Here is an 18986-nt window from a genome sequence, read left to right on the forward strand (position 1 = left end):
CTTGGAACCTAGTAGCACGTCTTTCAGTTGGGGGCTGAGCTGAAATGGCAGCTGGCTTTTCAAGTGTCTTTTTTCCTGTTCTCTTTCTTCGGCCTTGCCTTCCTGCCTCCCCTATCCTTTCTGCTGCTACTGCCCATTTCCCTATTAAGCTGTTGGTTTACTGCTTGTCATAGGGTGGGGGAAGTGATTTCCGCTCCCACCCCTTCCCTCCAGAAACGCTGGAGGAGGTGGAGCCTGGCCCAGCTCTAGGCAGTACTGGATGTCCTGCCAAACACACATTCTTTCTAGTTGTCTCACCCTAGTCTCCTCCCTCCTGCCTCCCAGCCGGCTCATTTTATCTCAAGGTAAATAGCTTGCTAGAGGTGGAGGGAGAGCAGCCAGCCTTTTCCATAACACAGATTCTCTCCCTGACCTTGACCGATCTGAGAGCTGAGTCCGGGTCTCTCCGCTTCTGGAAGCCAGGCCTCCCGGGGTCCCTGTGCCTAGGAAGGGGTCGTTGCTACAGAATCAGACTCCTCTCCCCATTGGGAACTTCCCTCTCCACCCACCCACCCGTCCCTGCACCTCCACAAGTCTGGCCGAAGAATAGGCTTCATAAAGACCTGCAGAAACAGCTGAGCTCAGTGTCTGGGTGTGCTCTGTGTCCTGAGCACACCCAGACCTCGTGATGGACAAAGACTTGTCTAGTCAGACTTCTGCCTCGGGACTTAGGCCCTCTCTGGGCTGGGAGTGGCCGAGAAGGAAGACTTTGGCCTGTACCTTGAGAATGGGTGAAGGAGGAGGCAAAAGGGAATGGAGGAAAAGGAAACGAAAACGGACTTTAGTCCAGGGCAAGGAGTGAGTAGGAGGCAACCCCAGTCTAGCAGGCCCTGCTCAGCCTAAACAGCAACACTAAAGAGACGGGTTCTTCTCTCTGTGAACCTATAAGGGAATCAGATGTGGGAGACCAAGAAGTGAGCAAGGCCAGTGCATATCAAGGGCTAAAGGCAGAATCCTTAGAGAAGGAAGGGGTGGTGCCGAGTAGCTGGGGCCCTCCCAGCGATTCCTGGAAGCTGAGGGCTGGGCTGGGCAGTGGCCCTGGCTCAGCTGACTTCCCCGAAGTTCCCCCTCCCTGGTAGGGCCTCTCAAGGCTGTTGCTGGGCAGGTTTGGAGCTTGGTGTACCAATCACTTGGCGAGCCAATCACAGGTGAGAAATGCAGACACAGCCCCTATGAAAGCTCTCTCCAGCTTCAGCACCTCCCTTCAGCAGCTGCCTTCCGGTCTCCAGTCCCTGACTTCTCAGGAGTGGGCTTTCATCTGGGGTTGCCCCCTTCCCCTTATTTTAAAGCTAAGATTCTGTAAGGTCCCTAAGGATTCTTTCCTCTGGACACTGAGGTCAGTGTGGGGTCAGTGCTGAAGTTTTCAGGAAGGGAAACCTGACCCCAAGCAACCCCTTTTCCTGGCCCCATAGAGGGGATTAGTGTGGCCAGACACCTCTGCTGTTGACCTCTGAAGCCCTGGAAGGACTTGAGAGAGAGGAAGCTGCAACCCAAGGCCAGGGAGACGTGGAGGGGCCCAAGTTCTGGTGCAATGGGGGAAATTTAGGAAGGGACTCAGGAAGTGCACCCTGAGAACTGAGGTGGGGGTGGGGTGGCGATAGGGATGACCTTGATATGCACAGGAGAAGCAGCATGCAGGCCAGCAAACTGCTGAGGGCTCCTCGTTTCTGAGTGTTTGCAAGGGGACTGTGGGTCTATGTCAGCGTACGTAGCGGGTAGACTTGTGAGGTCTTAGTCCAGCTGGTCAGAATTCTCCTCCCCTCCCTGTGTCAGCTTCCCCAGGGTAAATCACCCACCCAATTAAGCTGTGGCCTTCAGACTAAATTTAGCTCCTAGACTTCCCCAACCTCTTGGGCCTCCCCCCTAGCAGGTGCTCACAGCTGCAGGCTGAGGCTGTGGAGGCTTTTTGTCACTGTCACCTCCATGGTCCAGATTCAACCTCTCTGGCAACTAGGAGTGAAGCAGAGCACAGGAACTCGCTTGCTGGCCCAGGGCAGGAGTGTCTCGGCCACAGGGCACCCCTCTCGAGGAGGAGCGCATCAGACAACTGCGTTTGGAGCATCTAGACAAACCTGGAGGGCTGCGGGAGGGCAGCGGGGCCGAGGGAGAACCAAGTATAAGGGGATGCACCCCTCCACATTCTCTCCAACCAGATCTTTCATTTCTTGCTTTGCCCTTCTCCCCACTTTACAAATAGAGAACTTCATTTTTACTTGACAGCCTCCCCCACCAGAGCAAATGAATCGGGGAGACCTCTTCCTGAACCGGGGAGAATCATGCTAGAATAGATACCGAGTTTGGGGCTGTGTGTGGTGAGGATGGGGGTCCCCACCCTCTCTCCTACAACATGCCTCAATTCCACCATCTCCGGTGCAGGGAGTCAATTGGGTGGGGAAGTTAGGGCAGAGGGGGCTTATTTTTCACAGGCAGGTGATGAAGTATCAGCTTTAAAGGGTGGGAGGCACCTTCTACAGGAAGAAGAAAGCCTCAGGAAAGTACCTAAGACTAAGTTTGTCAACAAGAGTGGTATTTGTGTTAACCTCAAATGGCAGCACCCACCATCTCAGCAGTCCCCAGCCTTTTTGGCACCAGGGACCAGTTTCCAGTTTCGTGGAAGACGGTATTTCCAAGCATGGGGGTGGGGGTGAAGGTGGGGGTGGGAATGGGGATGGTGGAAGCAGGATGGGGCGCACTGCTCACCTCCTGCTAGCAGACCCCGTGGGGGGCACCCTTGAATCTAATTTTGGTCTTGACCCAGGAGAATGGGTAAAACTCTAGAGGAGGGTGTATCAGGGCTGAGGTCTGAAAGTACAAAGGACTGGAGAGAGGAATGAGCAAGGCTAGTGCAAATAAGGTGTGCATGAGCCACGGCCATCAGATCTGAGGGAACCAATCAGCCACATCAGCTGAAGGGGAAGTGCAGCAATGGCTAGGAACCAGACAGACCAGAAAGTTTTCTCAGAGAGCCCCAGAGAACTATGAGTGGCCTGGGAAAACCTTGGGAGTTACAGGGGTTTGGATTCCATTTCAGGAAGGTCCAGGACTGGGGTTAGAATGTGTGTGTTGTACTCTCTGAGCCTTGTGTGAATCTCTTGACACAGCTCCCCCGAACTCTGAGTGAAGAGGAAGAAAGCTGGGGGAAGCATACGCGGTTCCTCACAAAAAGGAGCAGACCGTGTCCCTGGGACCCCGAGGCTAAAAGGCAGTTGTCAAAGGCCCTGCCCTTGATGGGAGGGGCAGAGATATCTGGCCCTGGATCCAGAGTACACCTTTCCTTCACCCCTCACCCCCCACTATTGACTCTCGGTTGCCTTCCTCTTTCATCACGCTGGAAGGCTCCTTTTTAGCTCTAGTAAACTGTCCAGTAGAGGAGTGGGCAAACTTTTTTCTCAAGGACCACGTGTAAATATTTTCAGCTCTGTGGGCAGACTCCGTGCTGCAACTCCTCACCTCTGCGGTTGCGACACAAACACAGCCCTGGACGAAAAGTAAACAAATGGGCGTGGTGACCGTGTCCCTAGCAACGTTTTGATGCTGACATTTCGTTTTATATAATTTTAACCTGTCACAAAATAATATGTTTTTTCAACCATTTAAATATGCAAAAACCTTTCTTACCTTTCAGGTTGAATAGAAATTAGAACTAGGGCCAATTTGGCAGGCAGGCAGGATACTGACTCCTAGGATTTTTTCCATCTGGCTGAACTGCTCTCTGTCCAGCCATAGAAAATCCTGTTTGTGTCTCCTCTGGGCTTCAAAATACAGCTGTAGAATCTTTTAATTCAGCCTCCTACCTATGATATCTGCTGCTTAGTAGCTCTGCCCAGGGAATTCAATGACTTGGAAATGGCTAACAGTAAACTAGTGTGCCACAAGAATTTTTAAAACATGCAATACCTACCCTGGCTGGTGTGGCTCAGTGGGTTGAGCGCTGGCCTGTGAACTGAAAGGTCACCGGTTTGATTTCAGGCATGGTACACACCTGGGTTGCGGGCCAGGTCCCTGGTTGGGGTGTGTGAGAGGAAGTTTATCGATGTTTCCCTTCCCCTCCCTCTAAAAAAATAAATACAAATTTTTTTTTTTACAATTTTTTAGAAATAACAGCTCCACATGCTACTAAGGCTGAAATCTTTTTAACTCTTTTTTTTTTAAAGATTTTTATTTATTTATTTTTAGGGAGAGAAGGGAGGGGGGGAGAGAGAGAGAATGAGAGAGAGAGAAACATCAATGTGCGGTTGCTAGGGGTTATGGCCTGCAACCCAGGAATGTACCCTGGCTGGGAATCGAACCTGGGACACTTTGGTTCCCAGCCCGTGCTCAATCCACTGTGAGCTACGCCAGCCAGGGCTACAAATACAAATTTTAAAAAAATAATTTAAAAAAGAAAAACAATGCAATACCTGTCCTGGCCAGGTGGCTCGGTGGGTTGGAGCATCATCCTGTACACCAAAAGTTGTGGGTTCGATTCCCAGTCTGGGCACATACCGAGGCTGTGGGTTCCATCCCAGTTGGGGCATGTACAGGAGGCAACCAATCAATGTTTCACTCTCACATTGATGTTTCTCCCTCTCACTCTAAAATCAATAAACATATCCTCAGATAAGGATTAAAAAAATAGTAATAGTAAAAAAATAAAAAAATAACAAGACATGCAAAACCTGACTGTTTACTCAGGGGCACTGACCTCTTTTCCCTTAGATTGTCAAATTAAAAAAAGACAACAGCCAACATACTAGCCATCTGGCATGAATGAGTCAAAATTATAACTTTTTTGGTCAGATCTGCAAAAGATACATTTTCTGGTGTGCCGCAGAATTTTAGTAATTAGTTTACATTTGCCATGAGATGAACAATGTTGAAAATCGCTGGAGTTAACCCTTAAAGAATATTTCCTGAGATTCCTTCCGTTTGCATAGTGCGTTAAGGTAAAGCACTTGTATATATTATCTTTAAATCTTAATAATAAGACAGTTAAATCCAGTTTACAGGGGAGAAAGTTAAACTTTCCCCTTACTCCATTAGTTCTGGTTGGTTGAATAATTCAAATGACATACAGCAGATTGGCAGAAGAAAATAAAATTGTAATACCATGTGCATGGGGAATTCACACGAGCACCAATATTCCAAAGTCAGTGAGGCAAAATGAGGTGTATGTGTCATTTTACTTGCGGAAGGGGAGGTAGAAGGGGAACAAAGTTTTGCCACCTCAAAATATGCCTTTTTGGATATTGATTTTAAGACGGGTTTTCAAGAAACAAAAATCAGGAAAAACCTTTGACTTCCCCCCAAATTTTGGGCATTTTCTCCTGTTACTTCGTCTCTGTTAATTGGATTACTGGCCTCACCGGAAGAAGTTCGAGAGAGAGGGGAGAGGGAAGTTGTTTTGTGCTGCCCTGCACCGGCAGTTCACAGGTAGACCAGAGCAAACATTTGATGAACAAATCCCTACAGGGCCACCCAGAAACAATGGGACACTAAGGGGAATCAGGCGAACAACTTTGGGCTGGGATCCTCCCCGTCTGCCACACTTAATTTGTAATTGTCTGTGCTAGAGTGATAACGCCAAGGTTCCCATTCTGAAGCAGGTTTTTCTATCTGAATCTCTTTAGGCAGGTAAGGGGGAGGGGAAAAAAACAAAAAACAAAAAACCTCTTCCTGAGTTTGTTGGGCTTTGTTTTTAGCTCAGAATAATCTGTATGCCAGTGTGGCACGTTCTGGGGAGGTTTGCTCCAGACCCCCACGAAATTTTACCTGATTCTTTTGTTCTGTTACTGAGTTTCACTCAGACAGGGCACCTTTATCAAAATAGTAATTTGGGCCACGGTGATGATGATCCAGAACTTGAATGGTTTTAAGTGTTTTGTTTTCAAATGTATTCAGTATTTGGGTCCAAGGAAATAATTTAAACAAATATATTTGGTTTTTGTTTAAGGTACATTATCATGCACGAACATAAGCTTATGTATTACTAATTGAGTCACTTAATTACTAATTTCCTTCCCTGGGACAAACTTTATCAAAGTTACGTTAATGTTTTCTGTACTTAAAAACAGTGCAGACGCATTTAAAACAAAAATAATGTGTATCAGGGATTGCTTCCAAATCCTCATTCTATTATTACAAGTTTTTCTTTCACTCACTAGTATTGATACACATGTCCTTCAAGATTCACAATGGGGAAAGAAGATTCAGATGTCCCTATCCTGTTTCAGACCTGACTACCAAACTTGGAGGTGGGACACGAAGGGGCAAGGAAGCAAGAAACCCATCACTCTTCCCCACTATTACAAACTCTGAAAAGACCTCATTTCGAAACACAGAAACACAAAACCTCATTTCGACATGAAGTTATTTCCTTCTTTCTGTTTCTCTACTTGCCTCATGAGGGATTTCTGAGAAATGAAAAATGTCACTTCCCACAGCCTGTCTAGTTGTTTTTTTTTTAAACGATGAAAAGGAAATAGTGGTGCAAAGGAGCTGCTTAAGCATATAGTATTTATATATACTTTTTTTTGTTTTTTATTTACTTATTTGAGAAACATCGGTTTGTTGTTCTACTTATTTATGCATCATTGGTTGATTGTTGCATGTGCTCTGACCGGGATCAAACTGGAAACTTTGGTGTATCGGACGATGCTCTAACCAACTGAGCTACCCAGCCAGGGAGTAAGCATATAGTATTAATCCAAAACCTAAGACAAATGCCCTTTCTGTCAGTGGATGTGGGTCCCACCTTGCCTTAGATCTGGGCTTTCAGGGTCTAAAGAAACAAACAAGCTATCCTCCCAGGAAGTTTCAGTACAAGCAGTGAAACCTAACAGCTGCTCCTTGCAGGGGCCCAGCTGTCTACTCGTGCCCCCCACCCCCTTGCCACCAAGGACAGGAGATGAGTGGGAACTGCTCCAGGCAACCTCAGGAATGGAGGTGTGAGCTGAGGACAAAATGCAAGAGAGATCTACGCACACAGGTTGAGGAATAAAATGCACACAAAAGTGATGTTTCCTAGGGAAAGTCCCTATCTCCGCCCCACCCCCCCAAATCTGGCCACCTGGGAGTCATACCAGCCTGCTAAGGGAAACTATGAAATGTATAGAAAAAATTTTAAACCCAGCTACTCCTACCAGACAAGAAATTAACTTTTTTAGGGGCACAGAATTGATGCATTTCTTAATCAAAATGAAATGGAAAGCTCATTTAAGCCAGCATGAAAACCAACAGTTAAACATTCTTTTCCTTGTCTGCGTCCTTGGCTCTCTTTCCCAGCACACCTTGTCCCAGGCTAACTTGAATAAACATACACATGTGACCACATGAGGGCGGGAGGAAAACCAAGTGGGGGTGGTGAAATTCTGAATGGAATGCAGCCCCAGCTAGTTAGGGGCCCAGGCTGAGACCTCTGGCACTGGCTGTGGATTTATACAGGCAGAGAAGCCAAAACAATGAGCTCATGGGCAAGAATGCAGCCGGTGGGGAAGTCTGGGCAGTCAGAGCAAACTGTTTTTTTTGTTTTTTGTTTTTTTTAAACTAGGATGAGAATAGCTGCAAGTCTCCCACGGGAACAAGATTAGGGAGTGTAGTGCCACCATTCAGTATCTGGAGGTCCAGTTAAATAACTGTGGGGGACGGGACTGTTCCTTAATAAAACTCTGTTCTGCAGAGAGCATAGCACTCTCAGTCCTGTACTGAAAAACTTGGTTATGAGAACCCAGGTGGAGAAAGACACAGGGCGGGTGAGACGAGTGAGTGAACTATCCTATAGGTGATACTCTTAAGACAACTTTATTCAAAGCAGGTCTGCCATTGCCAGCTCCTACACTCAAGGTCCAGTGATGGCTGTGACCCTGAAATCGTTTGTTCGGGGCCACCATTTTAAAGATAGAGAGGAAACAATGAAGTCTATCTGTACTTCTCAAAGAAACACAATGCACTCAGCTGTGTCATGTATACCAAATTCAGACCTCGAAGACCAAAAAGACATTTTTCTTTTTCTGCCAGTGTTTTCAGTATTTTTATAATCCCCAAATGGAAGAAACTGAAGAGATAATATGTTCCCTGGTCATGTATGGTGACAGGGAGGAAGGCAGAGGGGAAAGATGAAATGATGAGAAGAAAAAAATTATCTCCAAATCTCCCCCTCCCCCGACAGCCGCAGAGGTTCTTTCCCAACTCCAGCGTCTGTGCGTGTTGCTTCCTATTCAGTCTTTCAGGTCCAACCCCGACCACCTTCTGCTTCCAGTACTTGTCACCCCGCTGTGCCCCACCTTATTCTTGCAATACCTTTACTGTAGCACTTTGTGCACTGTGTTCTAATTATTTTTGCCCATGGTTATCCTACTAGATTGAGGTTTAATATTCTGCCTCAGTTGCTTTCTCATTCTAAGGACTGGTTATGCACAAATTCTTCAGGATGTATCTCTAAAGAACAAGGACATTCTCTTACATAACCACAATATAATACACTCCAGAAACTTAACAGTGATACACTACTATCTGACATATTGCCCACACCCAGAGATCACCCTGCACATAGTTGTCATGTTTCTTTCAACTGTTCCCTGGTCTTTTTTTAACCGAGTTTCTCAGGAGGAAGAACTATTCCCTTTATAATTCCTGCAACCAACAGTGCATGATACACAGTAAGCAGTCCACTGCCACGAAATGGTAATGATTGAGACTCAACATCTGGCTGCCTAGAGCTCATTACAGTATTGAAGAATTTTTAATAAACTAAGGTAATTCTGAAGATGGGATCAGTATAGAAGGCAAAGAAAGAACACAGAAACCAATGCCGGAAACAAGCTATGGAAATGGTTATTTATAAAGGGGTAAAATCCAGAGTAGTATTTTCGGTCCTAACATACTTCGTAACAGGTCAGGAACTATTATTCTATGTTGGTAAAGAACAACAAAATTTGCCACTTGTATTCTTTTTTTGACCTCACAAGAATAATCTTTAGTAAAGAACAGTGAATTCTCAGGAAAGGTCTGTTACATCTGCCTGGAGGCAGATTCCCAACCCCCAACCTTCCACATGCTTCACATACCTAAGATAACACTGTAACTTTGAAACAAAAGAAGAGGGACAAAGTTTTCAAATCTTGAAACTCAGAAGCCTTTGAACAGTGTGGGAGGGTTCAAGAAGACAAAATTCTGTAATCATCAAACAAGTGGAGGCAAAAAGAATTACGATAAATTAAGAGACTCAAGTTATCATCTTGAACCCCACGCTCTGAGAATTTGGCTAGAGCAATGCAGCACACTAGTTGTACAAGTCATTCCACTTTCCTTTTTTGTGAAATTCTCCAGCTGTTACAATTTCTTGAAAATTTTCTTTAAAGCAAGATCTGGCTCTGACGTCGCAAAATAGGAATAAAAAAATAATGAAGTCGCAAAACAGGAACTGAAATAAAGTCTGGTTGTGTCAAACGAAGGGAAGTGTTATTCTGACTTGCTCAGTGATCATGTTACCTAGTTACCCCAGTTTGAGGTGTTTCACTAAGGAATATTGCCATAGAAATGGCTTCCCATCAGAACACATTAGTGGGAGCAATAGTATGACTCAGAACTTGGGCCAAGGCTAGGGGCCTTGTCTTGTCACCTTCCCTCCATCCCTCCTCTTTGGGGTATACCAGTATTTCTTCAAAATATGTTGCTGCCTCTGGTAGTGATGGGGAAAGCACAGAATTGTTTGCACAATTAGCATTTGGTGCTCAGGGCTTAAAACCAATATGCAAACCTCGCATTTGCACATTTCCATAGTAATTCTAAGGTGTCAGGAAATACAGGATAGTTTCTGAAACTGACTCACTTATTCTGAGCTCCTTTTTGGCAAAGGTCGGTAAAAGTACTGAAACATTAATTAGTACCACGAACCATATTAAAAACTTTAACATTGGTTATTGCTTCTAGCTCCTTCAACTAAAAAAATTGAGACAGGAAGTTGAACCCTTGTACTTCAACATTATATCAACACTTGATGACTAACAAAATATTGGGACAGAGATTTTGATTCTTAAATTAATATGTACAGATACTCCAAAGTACAGCAACAATACATTTAATTAAAAGCCCAACACCTCTAATCTGAAGGAAACTGCCCTGTGCTCTAAGGCAAGGCAAATGAGCTTTATGGGGCTGCTTTTTGCTTAAGTCACCTACACTTCTTTGCTCAGCTGACTTCCGTAAAAGGCTGGCCCTAAGAGGGGGAAGGAAGACAGGCATCGTTTAGAAAACACCCATACCACACCTTGTATTTGAATAAAAGATTTATTATTTTCTCCTCAGGAAAAACAGGAAGTTAGGGAAACACTACATTTTACAGCCCACATTAATTTGTAGTTGGTCCTAATCCTAACTGGTACAGCTGTCAACAGTGTTGGCTGTTTAACCAGAACCAAGGTGTTAACCCGACAGAATGTTACATGGACAACACTAGAGGACTGAAGGTTTTTCCCTGAGAGAAGCATAAGACAGAAGTTGCTGAGACAGCCATCTTTCCAAGCAGCTCCCCCTTTTCCATTTGGGAGGATTTGCCTGAAGTATGTAGCTAGTCAGCACTTAGAAAGTGCCTCCTCTCCCTACAAAACCATCCACCCTTCCCCAAAGTATTAACTAAGGTCCTCGTCATTTCAGCAGTCACACCCAGTAAATTGGGAAGTGGGGCCCCTAAAGGCCACCAACTTGTATCTATGCACTTACTTCCACAACTGGATTATGGGGAGACAGGCTTTTCAGTATCTGAACCAGATCTCAAGATTAATGAAAAAACTACATAAAGTGCTTTAAGTCCCTAGAAACAGACATGATATAAATAACTGGTTTATGATCAAGAATGATAAATACACAGGCAAAAATAGCTCTAGCTACGTGACCTAATGGCTCGGAGATGGGCTAGCAAGGCATTCTTCCCTACTACATTCTTAGTCAGTTTATTCACGCCTATTTTTATCTGGAGTCCATAGACTAAAGGTCATGTTCTGAGGCTGAAGCTTTCAAATGACAACTTTTTTTTTCTTTTCAGTTTAACCAGTAGTCTTTACAGCACTCTGTACTTATTTCTATAATTTTAAGTGAGCATACACAAATTCAAAGGAATCTAGGCAAAGTCATATAAGATATTCTCCCTTCCTCTGAAAATTCTTAAGGGGACTTTTGAAACTTCTCCCCAAAAGGTAAGAAAAGAAACAAGTCCGAGAAAAAGGGACTCCTCCCACCTCATGACTATGACTGTTACTGCCACAGAATCCACTGTACTACCAAGGATAAAATGCATAAAGGATGAAGGTCTGTGGATTCCTGTAGGGGGGAGGGAGGGTTACTTAGTTTCCTGGGATGCAGGGTAAAAGATGTAGGAACTGATTTAAATATCTGTAGAAGAAGCAGAACAAATAGCAAATATTTCAAAGGAAAAATAAGAAACAAATGTGAAGTTCAACAGAACGAGTCTGAAATCCAAAGAGATGCCAATGCAAAAATTTAAAACAGTTTGGGAATCATTTAGAAATTAATTTGCTTTATTGAGATACTAGGCTTAGACTTGCGTTTAACAAGCCAGCCTAAAATAGCACCATGGTTAGACTATAGCCTGCTTTTCCAAGCCATCATTTTACAACTTATTAAGCAAACAAGGAATCAAATGTCCTCCACCTGATGTGGTCTTTTTATACACATGCTGCTAACAAGTCCAATTTGGAACAGCTGAGTATCTTTTTAAAAGCTTTGCAGATGAGCTCACGAACACAAATTTCACCAGTTAGGTCAAACACAAGGAACTCGAACAAGTTGTTGCCCAATCAGAGCTCATTATTTATAAATCACTGGCCTGCCCCCCCACCTAATAACCACACCTTCTGCCTCAATTATTGAAAATCTACACGTAACAAAGTGAAAGGATTAATTTCTATTGCTCAATTTTTCAGTCCACATTAAAAAAAGCCCTAAAAGGAATACTTACCAAAATCAGATAGGAAAATTAAAGCCTGCATAGTTGTGAATCAGAATTGTTCCATTACAACCAGATTGAATACAATTACATCAATTGGTTCTGTATACAATCTAGAATTGAACAGGACAAAGTTTAGAAAAGTTGTAAGAAATAGATTTGTAACTATAGAATTTGTAAATTTCAAGAGTATGAAAAAACTAACGAAATTCAAGACTCTTGTCCTTTACATTTCAAAGAAATAGACTTTCTGTAAAAATATATACAATTTTTACAGACAAATACATTTACAAGTTGTTTCAATCTTAAAAAAACTGAGGACATTCTACATTGTAACTGCAGTTCTTGAGCCTTAAGTCAAGTATTCTTGGACATTATAAGGCTAATAAACTAAATCACTCAAATGAAGCCAAAGGGGAACAGGCATAAGTCCTGAGCACTTGGACTGTCTATTCCTCAAGAAGCATACCTGGGAAAGCTAATTCTAGAGAGGAAAAAGCTTCCCTTCACACTCTGTTGGACAGTACTGAGGCTTCTAGTCATAGTTCTATTGTAGCTTAAACCCACTTTACAGAGTTCACTGGTATTGTTAGTTCTTTTTTAACACAACAGAAAGTTAATGAATTCACTGGGAATATTTAATGAACTCTATATGACTAGCCCGGCTACTGGCCACTCTCTCCTAGACAAGGATATCAAGTCTCTCCATACTACCATCTTCACTACATCTAAAAGTCCTCCTCCATGGCCTCCCAAGTTTGCCTCTTGCTGAAACTGAACTTTGCTTCTTTCAGAGACTTTTCAAATGGGGGACAACTTTTCCCCCATTATTTATTCTTGTTGCCCATAATCCTCTTGCCACTTGCTGTTGTAGTTGCTTGGAGTCCAGCTTCATAAATAGACTTCACACCAGATGGATGTGGATTTGGTGCCAGGAGTTGGTAAAGAGTCAATTACTTCACTTATAAGGCTATCTTATTAGATATGCCAAACCAGCTCCTACTCCAGCAACACCTGCAAAAGCCAGCAGCACATTTCTGATGCCGCCTTCTAGGTCCTCTACGTGGAAGAACTCCACAAACCCATCCTAGAAAACAAAAGAGAAAAACACATTTTCAAGTATGGGGGTTTCCACTTAACTAAGAAAAACTAAACTGAAATACCTAAGGCCCGCCTCTATGCAAGGATGAACCAATATTAAACTCCAGCTGCAAAAAACACAAACCCACTTAAAATGCGGGGTATGTGCTGAGGAATGTCTTTTACTACTATCCCCGGGTGATTCTTACTGCTTCATAATTTGAATCCACTGCTGTGAAGAGTACCCAGCTGAATTACAATAAGCAAAAGACTCTACCAAAAGCAAAAGACTCAACAACCAGTAAAATAGCCTACAGGAAACCAGGATTTGATGAAACAAATCAAGACAGTCACACCACTACCTCTATGGACCCACTACTTACATCAACATCAAGCAAACAGAGTCCGTAAGTTAAAACTGGAAAACTGAGTTGTGCATCATACAAACCTTTAGCTATCCCCAGTTTCTCTATAAAATCCTGCATTCTATTTCCACTCCAAGGGCCCTCTTCGACCTTAAAACAAACTTACCCAGCCTCTTTGTTTGACTAGCCAGTCTCGTTTTGTCCTTACGAGAACATCTGTGATGCTTTCTGCTAATGGTTCAATGCAGCTTTCTTGGTTTATACTCTTCAAGTGTTTAGCCACAAAGGCACCAAAAGAAATGAGAGTCACAATCCTGCCCCAGTTTGTTACTCCATCACTAAAAACATGAACCATCACTCGAGACAAAGATTTGACGTCGTCTTCATTTTTGATGTCCAGTTTCCGAAGCATACCTGAGAGGAAGAAAAGCATGCGGGTTCTCACGGCCTCCTTTGTCTAAGCCAGAGCACGATTCGCCTGCCCACCCACGGCGGGGGAAATCGCTATTTGGGCTCTACAGAACTCAGGCCGACCCCACTTGAAAATTGACATCCCACCCTTTCCGGCCTTTGAACAGCGCTATTTCCAAAAGAATCGAGTGGGCGGAAACAATGACTCATGGCCAGAATATTCTGGTTTCAGAAATAGGATGAGAGTCGTTTCAACACTGACCCGTTTCGGTTTCCACCCACAGTGAGTAGGCTGAGAGCCGACAAAAGACAGTGTAGGTTCCATGACTACCCCCTTACCTTGGAAGGCCGTCTCGTGGTTACGCTGCACACCGTCCCCGACCCGCCTAAGGGTCTCTAACGCCTTCCGGCTGGCGGCCGCAGACCCGCCCATTGGCTTCGCGTCCTTGGCACCGGTCGCCTGTTCCCTAAGGTACCGGCAGATAATCTCCAGCGACTGCCGATACAACTCGTCGTCCTCCTCCTCCTCTGCTGGGGGCGGCGTGGAGGGCAGTGAGCCACTTGTAACGGAGCCATTAGTGGCCTCCCCGACCAACTCCAGCAAGGGCAGGACAGCCGGCCGCTTCCCGAGAGGCTCCGGCTCGTACCCGTCCAGCTCCTCTTCGGGCGACATGATGGCGTCGGCGGCCGGGGATTCCATTTCTTCAGGCAGCGCCGCGCGGCGGACAGGCGCGAACAGCCGCCTCACGGGGGTCGCGATGACGCTGGGGCCCTCGGCGCCAATGGGCGAGGGCCGCGCGACCCTCCGGGGGTCGGGCACGAGTGTGGCCGGGGGGCTCACGCCCGTGCTTCCGCCAATCACCGCTCCCGCTTCCCCTCCCCCTGCCTCTCGCCGCGCCGTGGCCTCCTTCCCCGCGGCCAGATGCCGCTCTCCCGGAGGGGAGGCGGTGCCGCCGTCGCCGCTGCCAGCCCCTAACTTGGCCCCCCCACAGTAGAGGTTGAGTCCAATTACTGCGTTTCTTTTGAGGCCAAACATCTCAAGCTTCAGTCTCCGTCGCCTGGCTGAGAAAAAAGGGGTAGGCAGCGACCGACTCCTTACTTGAAGGAAGCGGAAGTAAGGAGTGAGACAGGCGCTCCCACCTCACGGTTTTAGGGCCGGTGTTACGTTGTAGGCAACGAAAATGGGCGGAAGCTTCTGGAGACTTGCTTAACCATTGCCCGGTCGGTTGCGAGGGGCGGGGCCTAGGGCGGAGCCCCTCGCGACCGGTTACGTAAGGGCGGCCCTCCGCGTCGGAGCTCTGGGTGTCATTCTTCCGGCGCGTGTTCCGGACCTGCGGTAGTTGCCCCGAGCTGTGACGTGCAAGCCCCTGCCTTTGCTTATAAACTCGAGGCTTTCCCGTACCAAAGACTTATCCGGGGAACCCCTCAGATTGGGGAAGGGATGAGGCAGTGCTGCCTCGGGTGGGGCTCAACAGTCTTAGGTAGCATGGGTAGCTGAGGGCACTGTGGGGCACCTGGGGTTATTTTACATATTGGCAGCTCTCTCATTCTAACAATGCTTGGAAGTGGGAAAGCTCCACGGACTGCTTTATAGAATCGTGTAAGTGTACGTTTGACTAAATGAAATTGTCTCTCCCCGCTAAACTTTATACTTCTCTGCTTACTAGCTTTTGCCTATTCCCCACCTTATTGCCAGAGCATCTGGTGCTATTTACATATAAATCTTACTCGATTGGCACCACTTGAGACTCTTGACTTTTTTTTTGTACTGGTAATAAGGTACGTTTGACTCTAGGGGTAAATCTCTTGAGGACAAGCAAGAGTCCAATTATATGCCATATATGTGAGTTAACATTAATTGAAGCAATCTCTTTTCGTCAAAACATCTTTAAAAATAATAATAGCTAAAATTCGAGAGCAAGGTATCCACTGATTGGATACCTTGCACTGATTGGCTGATGCCAGGGCAGGGGTCATTAGTGCTGCTGGTCCTGAGGTCAGTCCCTTGTCTGGTTTGCTACTTTTCTGGGCCTGGAGCTCAAACATAACTGATGCCTAGACTATTTGATGTGGATCAGAACCTCATTGTCCTGGGGGCTTAATGCTTAAGAGCTATTCTTTGGCCCCTCGTTCGTTCCCCTTCTAAGGGGGTCTAGCCCCCATGACAAGCAACATGCCAGGGCAGGGTCTGAACTGCATGACCAACAACAGGAAAGGTCAGTCAAAACCGGTATGACCAGCAATATGCTAGGACAGGCAAGATTACCCTGGGGGACAAGGTCCTTGTTTTCCCAGTTGCCTGTTGCTAGGTGCCCAGGGCTTTCTGCCCTAGTGACCTTCTGTACCTGGCCTATGGTCCTTGCTCTGCTCCTAACTGCCCACCACAAAAGGTTCAAAAATAAAGAAATGAAATTAGGAATAGCAATATCATATTGCTATAAATAAAGAAATGAAATTAATGAATTTCTTTAATGAAGAATTAGTGGTGATCTGTACTTGGGTGGTGGTAGTGGAAATGGAAACAATAACTTGGAGAGATACTGTGGAGGCAGGGTGACTAAGAGGAGGCTTGATGACTAAGAGGAGGACAAGAACAGTGTGTGACATTATCATAAAACAGACATCCATATTAATTATTCAACTCTTATTCCTCAACCTGGTAGAGTAGAGGTTGTATGTGGGGGGGGGCAGTGTATTAAGGTTCTATACATAATTCCAGTTTGGGGAGGCTTTCCACTCTGTTGATAGAAATTTCTAGAACTAATGGGGCACACTGTTCTCTTCTGAGGCTAATCTTTTGCCTTTAAGCTTTTTTCCTAAGGCCTCTTCATACCCTACTCTTTCTTTTGTCCCCCACATATCAAAATTTTATTTACCTCAATGATGACAAAGCTTGTTCAATGAAGATATGAGAAATTGGAACTTATGTAGTCAATAGGGGAAGAAATGCTGAAGAAGGATGCTAAATTAGGTACAAAAGCAGTTAATGTCTTATAGGGCAATAAACTATACTTTGGGGGTTATCTTTAGTAGACTAGAAAAAAATCACTCTATTTTACTAGTTCTACTCATTACCCTCTAACTTTTGAGGGCTGTAAAACTTCTGGGTGCTAATCAAACAAAATTATAGCTCCAAGGTAATCTTGTGACCCTTAGGCTGACTTGACTTTAAAATGCTCTAGCATGACATTGAAAGATCACACAGTCATCATTTTGCCTTGTTTCTAAATGTGCCTAAACAACTCCCACCCCTCTGTGATCATAAATAATCTCTAAAGATTATTCTTTTTAAAAATGATTTTATTTATTTATTTTTAGAGAGAGGGTAAGGGAGGGAGAAAGAGGGAGAGAAACTTCCATCAGTTGCTTCTCGCACATTTGCAACCAGGGACCTGGCCTGTAACCCAGGCATATGCTCTGACTGGGAATTGAATTGGCTACCTTTCGGTTTGCAGGATGATGCCCAATCCACTGAGTCACACCAGTCAGGGCTAAAGATTATTCTTGATGACACACTAAAAAGTTGATTTCATGTTTTTGTGTCAAAATTATTAATTGAACTTCTTGGCCATTTCCTACACTTCTTACTGCATCCCATATTCTTTCATGTGGTGCCTCCAGCAACAGTATCTTCCTACCCTACCATGACAACACCATAATTATCGTCTCTGCCTACAAGATCATAATTTCAGGCCCTAATTTTCATGAGTAACACTAGTATATAACTAGGGTTCAGTAGCCTCTCAGCAGGTGTGAGACACTGCTAACTGCCTTATCCAGTATTCATTCTTCTTCCTTTCTGACAGAACCCAGAATTGGCATGGTAGTTCCATAATGATCAGGAACTCATATTCCTTCTATTATGTGGTTCTGCTACCCTCATACATGGTCCGAGATGGCTAACTTCACCCATGTTATCTGTGTTCCAATGAGAGGAAGGAGAAAAGGGAAGGCAAAGGGTACCTAACTTCCTTCAATGACATTTCCCATAAGTTGCATACCACTTTTGTTAATATCCTGTTAAATAGAAATTAGTTACATGTTCTCCTAGCTACAAGGGAGGCTACAAAATGTCTTTATTATGAGTGCCTGTGTGCCCAGCTAAAAATTGCAGATTCTGTTACCGTAGAAGGAAGCACAATCAACAATCTCTACCACTATGAGCAAAAGTATATGGAGAAAATTATAAAACTATTGAAATACATTAAAGAAAACTCAAACAGAGACATAAACCATGCTCACATATAGAAAGACTCAGAATTGTAAAAATGTCAGTTTTCCTTCAAACTGATGTTATAGGTTGAATATAGTTCCAAATAAAGAACTGGATAAGTTGAGATTCTAAAACATACACTGAAGATCAAAAGCCCAAGCCTAATCAAAACACTCTTGAAAGAGAAAGAAGAAGAAAATAAAAAAGAACAACAATGAAGGTATTAGCCATGCTGAACATTATAACTTAAAAGCCTATAGAAAAAAAATACATTGTGATATTAGCAGGGATAGACAAATGGATCAATATAACAGAATCCAGAGCCCACAAATAGACTCATATGTATCTGGCAACTTGATAACAAAAACTGCATTGCAGACTGGTAGGGAAAGATGGATTGCTCAATAATACATGGAGCTAGGATAAATGAATATTTATATGAAAAAAATACAACTGGATCTCTACCTCATACCATATATAAAAAATAAATTCCAGATGGATTAAAAATTAAAGACTATATACAGAAGAGTATGTTATGAACTCAGGGTAGGAAAGAATTATTAAACCATATGAAAAGCAGTAACCATACAGGAAAAAATTAACAATATAATGACATGATAATGAAAACAACATGTTTGGTGCCAAAATTAGACTTATGAGCAAAATACTTAAGCACAGAGGAGGGAACAATTAATTCTGCCTCGGGAGAAAGTAATTTTGAAGTGGGTCTTAAAGTGTGTTTGAGTGTTCACCAGGGCAAAACATTCGAAGCAGAGAGAATAGCATATGGAAAAGTGCAGGGCCAAAACAGTATGGTGTATTCAAGGAAACACGGGTGGTAAAATATACAGTAGAGAGGGGCTATATGACATTCCAGTTTTCAAATCAAATCAACCCAGCCCTACCACTTACCAATTCAGTGACTTTGGGCATATGA

At 44.3% G+C, this 18986-nt stretch overlaps 1 protein-coding gene across 2 annotated transcripts; it reads right to left on the reverse strand.

The window, feature by feature from the left end:
* Positions 1–10286: 10286 nt before the first annotated feature.
* MCL1 (MCL1 apoptosis regulator, BCL2 family member) lies at positions 10287–15015 on the reverse strand. Of its 2 annotated transcripts, XM_028502560.2 has the most exons (3): positions 14176–15001; positions 13592–13839; positions 10287–13067 (listed from the first exon to the last, which is right to left on the reverse strand). In XM_028502560.2, exons 1-3 carry the CDS (start codon positions 14870–14872, stop codon positions 12951–12953), a joined length of 1062 nt encoding a protein of 353 aa, XP_028358361.1. In that variant the 5' UTR covers positions 14873–15001; the 3' UTR covers positions 10287–12950. The 2 variants fall into 2 exon arrangements, with proteins under 2 accessions (XP_028358361.1, XP_028358362.1); XM_028502561.2 differs by lacking the exon at positions 13592–13839 and having other exon boundaries at positions 12943–13067; positions 14176–15015.
* Positions 15016–18986: the final 3971 nt, after the last annotated feature.

The sequence above is a fragment of the Phyllostomus discolor genome, chromosome 14, assembly GCF_004126475.2.
Source record: "Phyllostomus discolor isolate MPI-MPIP mPhyDis1 chromosome 14, mPhyDis1.pri.v3, whole genome shotgun sequence".
Classification (NCBI taxonomy): Eukaryota; Metazoa; Chordata; class Mammalia; order Chiroptera; family Phyllostomidae; genus Phyllostomus; species Phyllostomus discolor.

Bases quoted from the DNA above. Each gene is read 5' to 3' on its own strand.
- MCL1 (XM_028502560.2), bottom strand. From the start codon at position 14,872: ATGTTTGGCCTCAAAAGAAACGCAGTAATTGGACTCAACCTCTACTGT. The intron at 13,840-14,175 runs GTAAGGGGGTAG...TCTTCCTCTCAG, and splicing joins CCACGAGACGGCCTTCCAAG to GTATGCTTCGGAAACTGGAC. The intron at 13,068-13,591 runs GTAAGTTTGTTT...TTTGTTTTCTAG, and splicing joins TAGTCAAACAAAGAGGCTGG to GATGGGTTTGTGGAGTTCTT.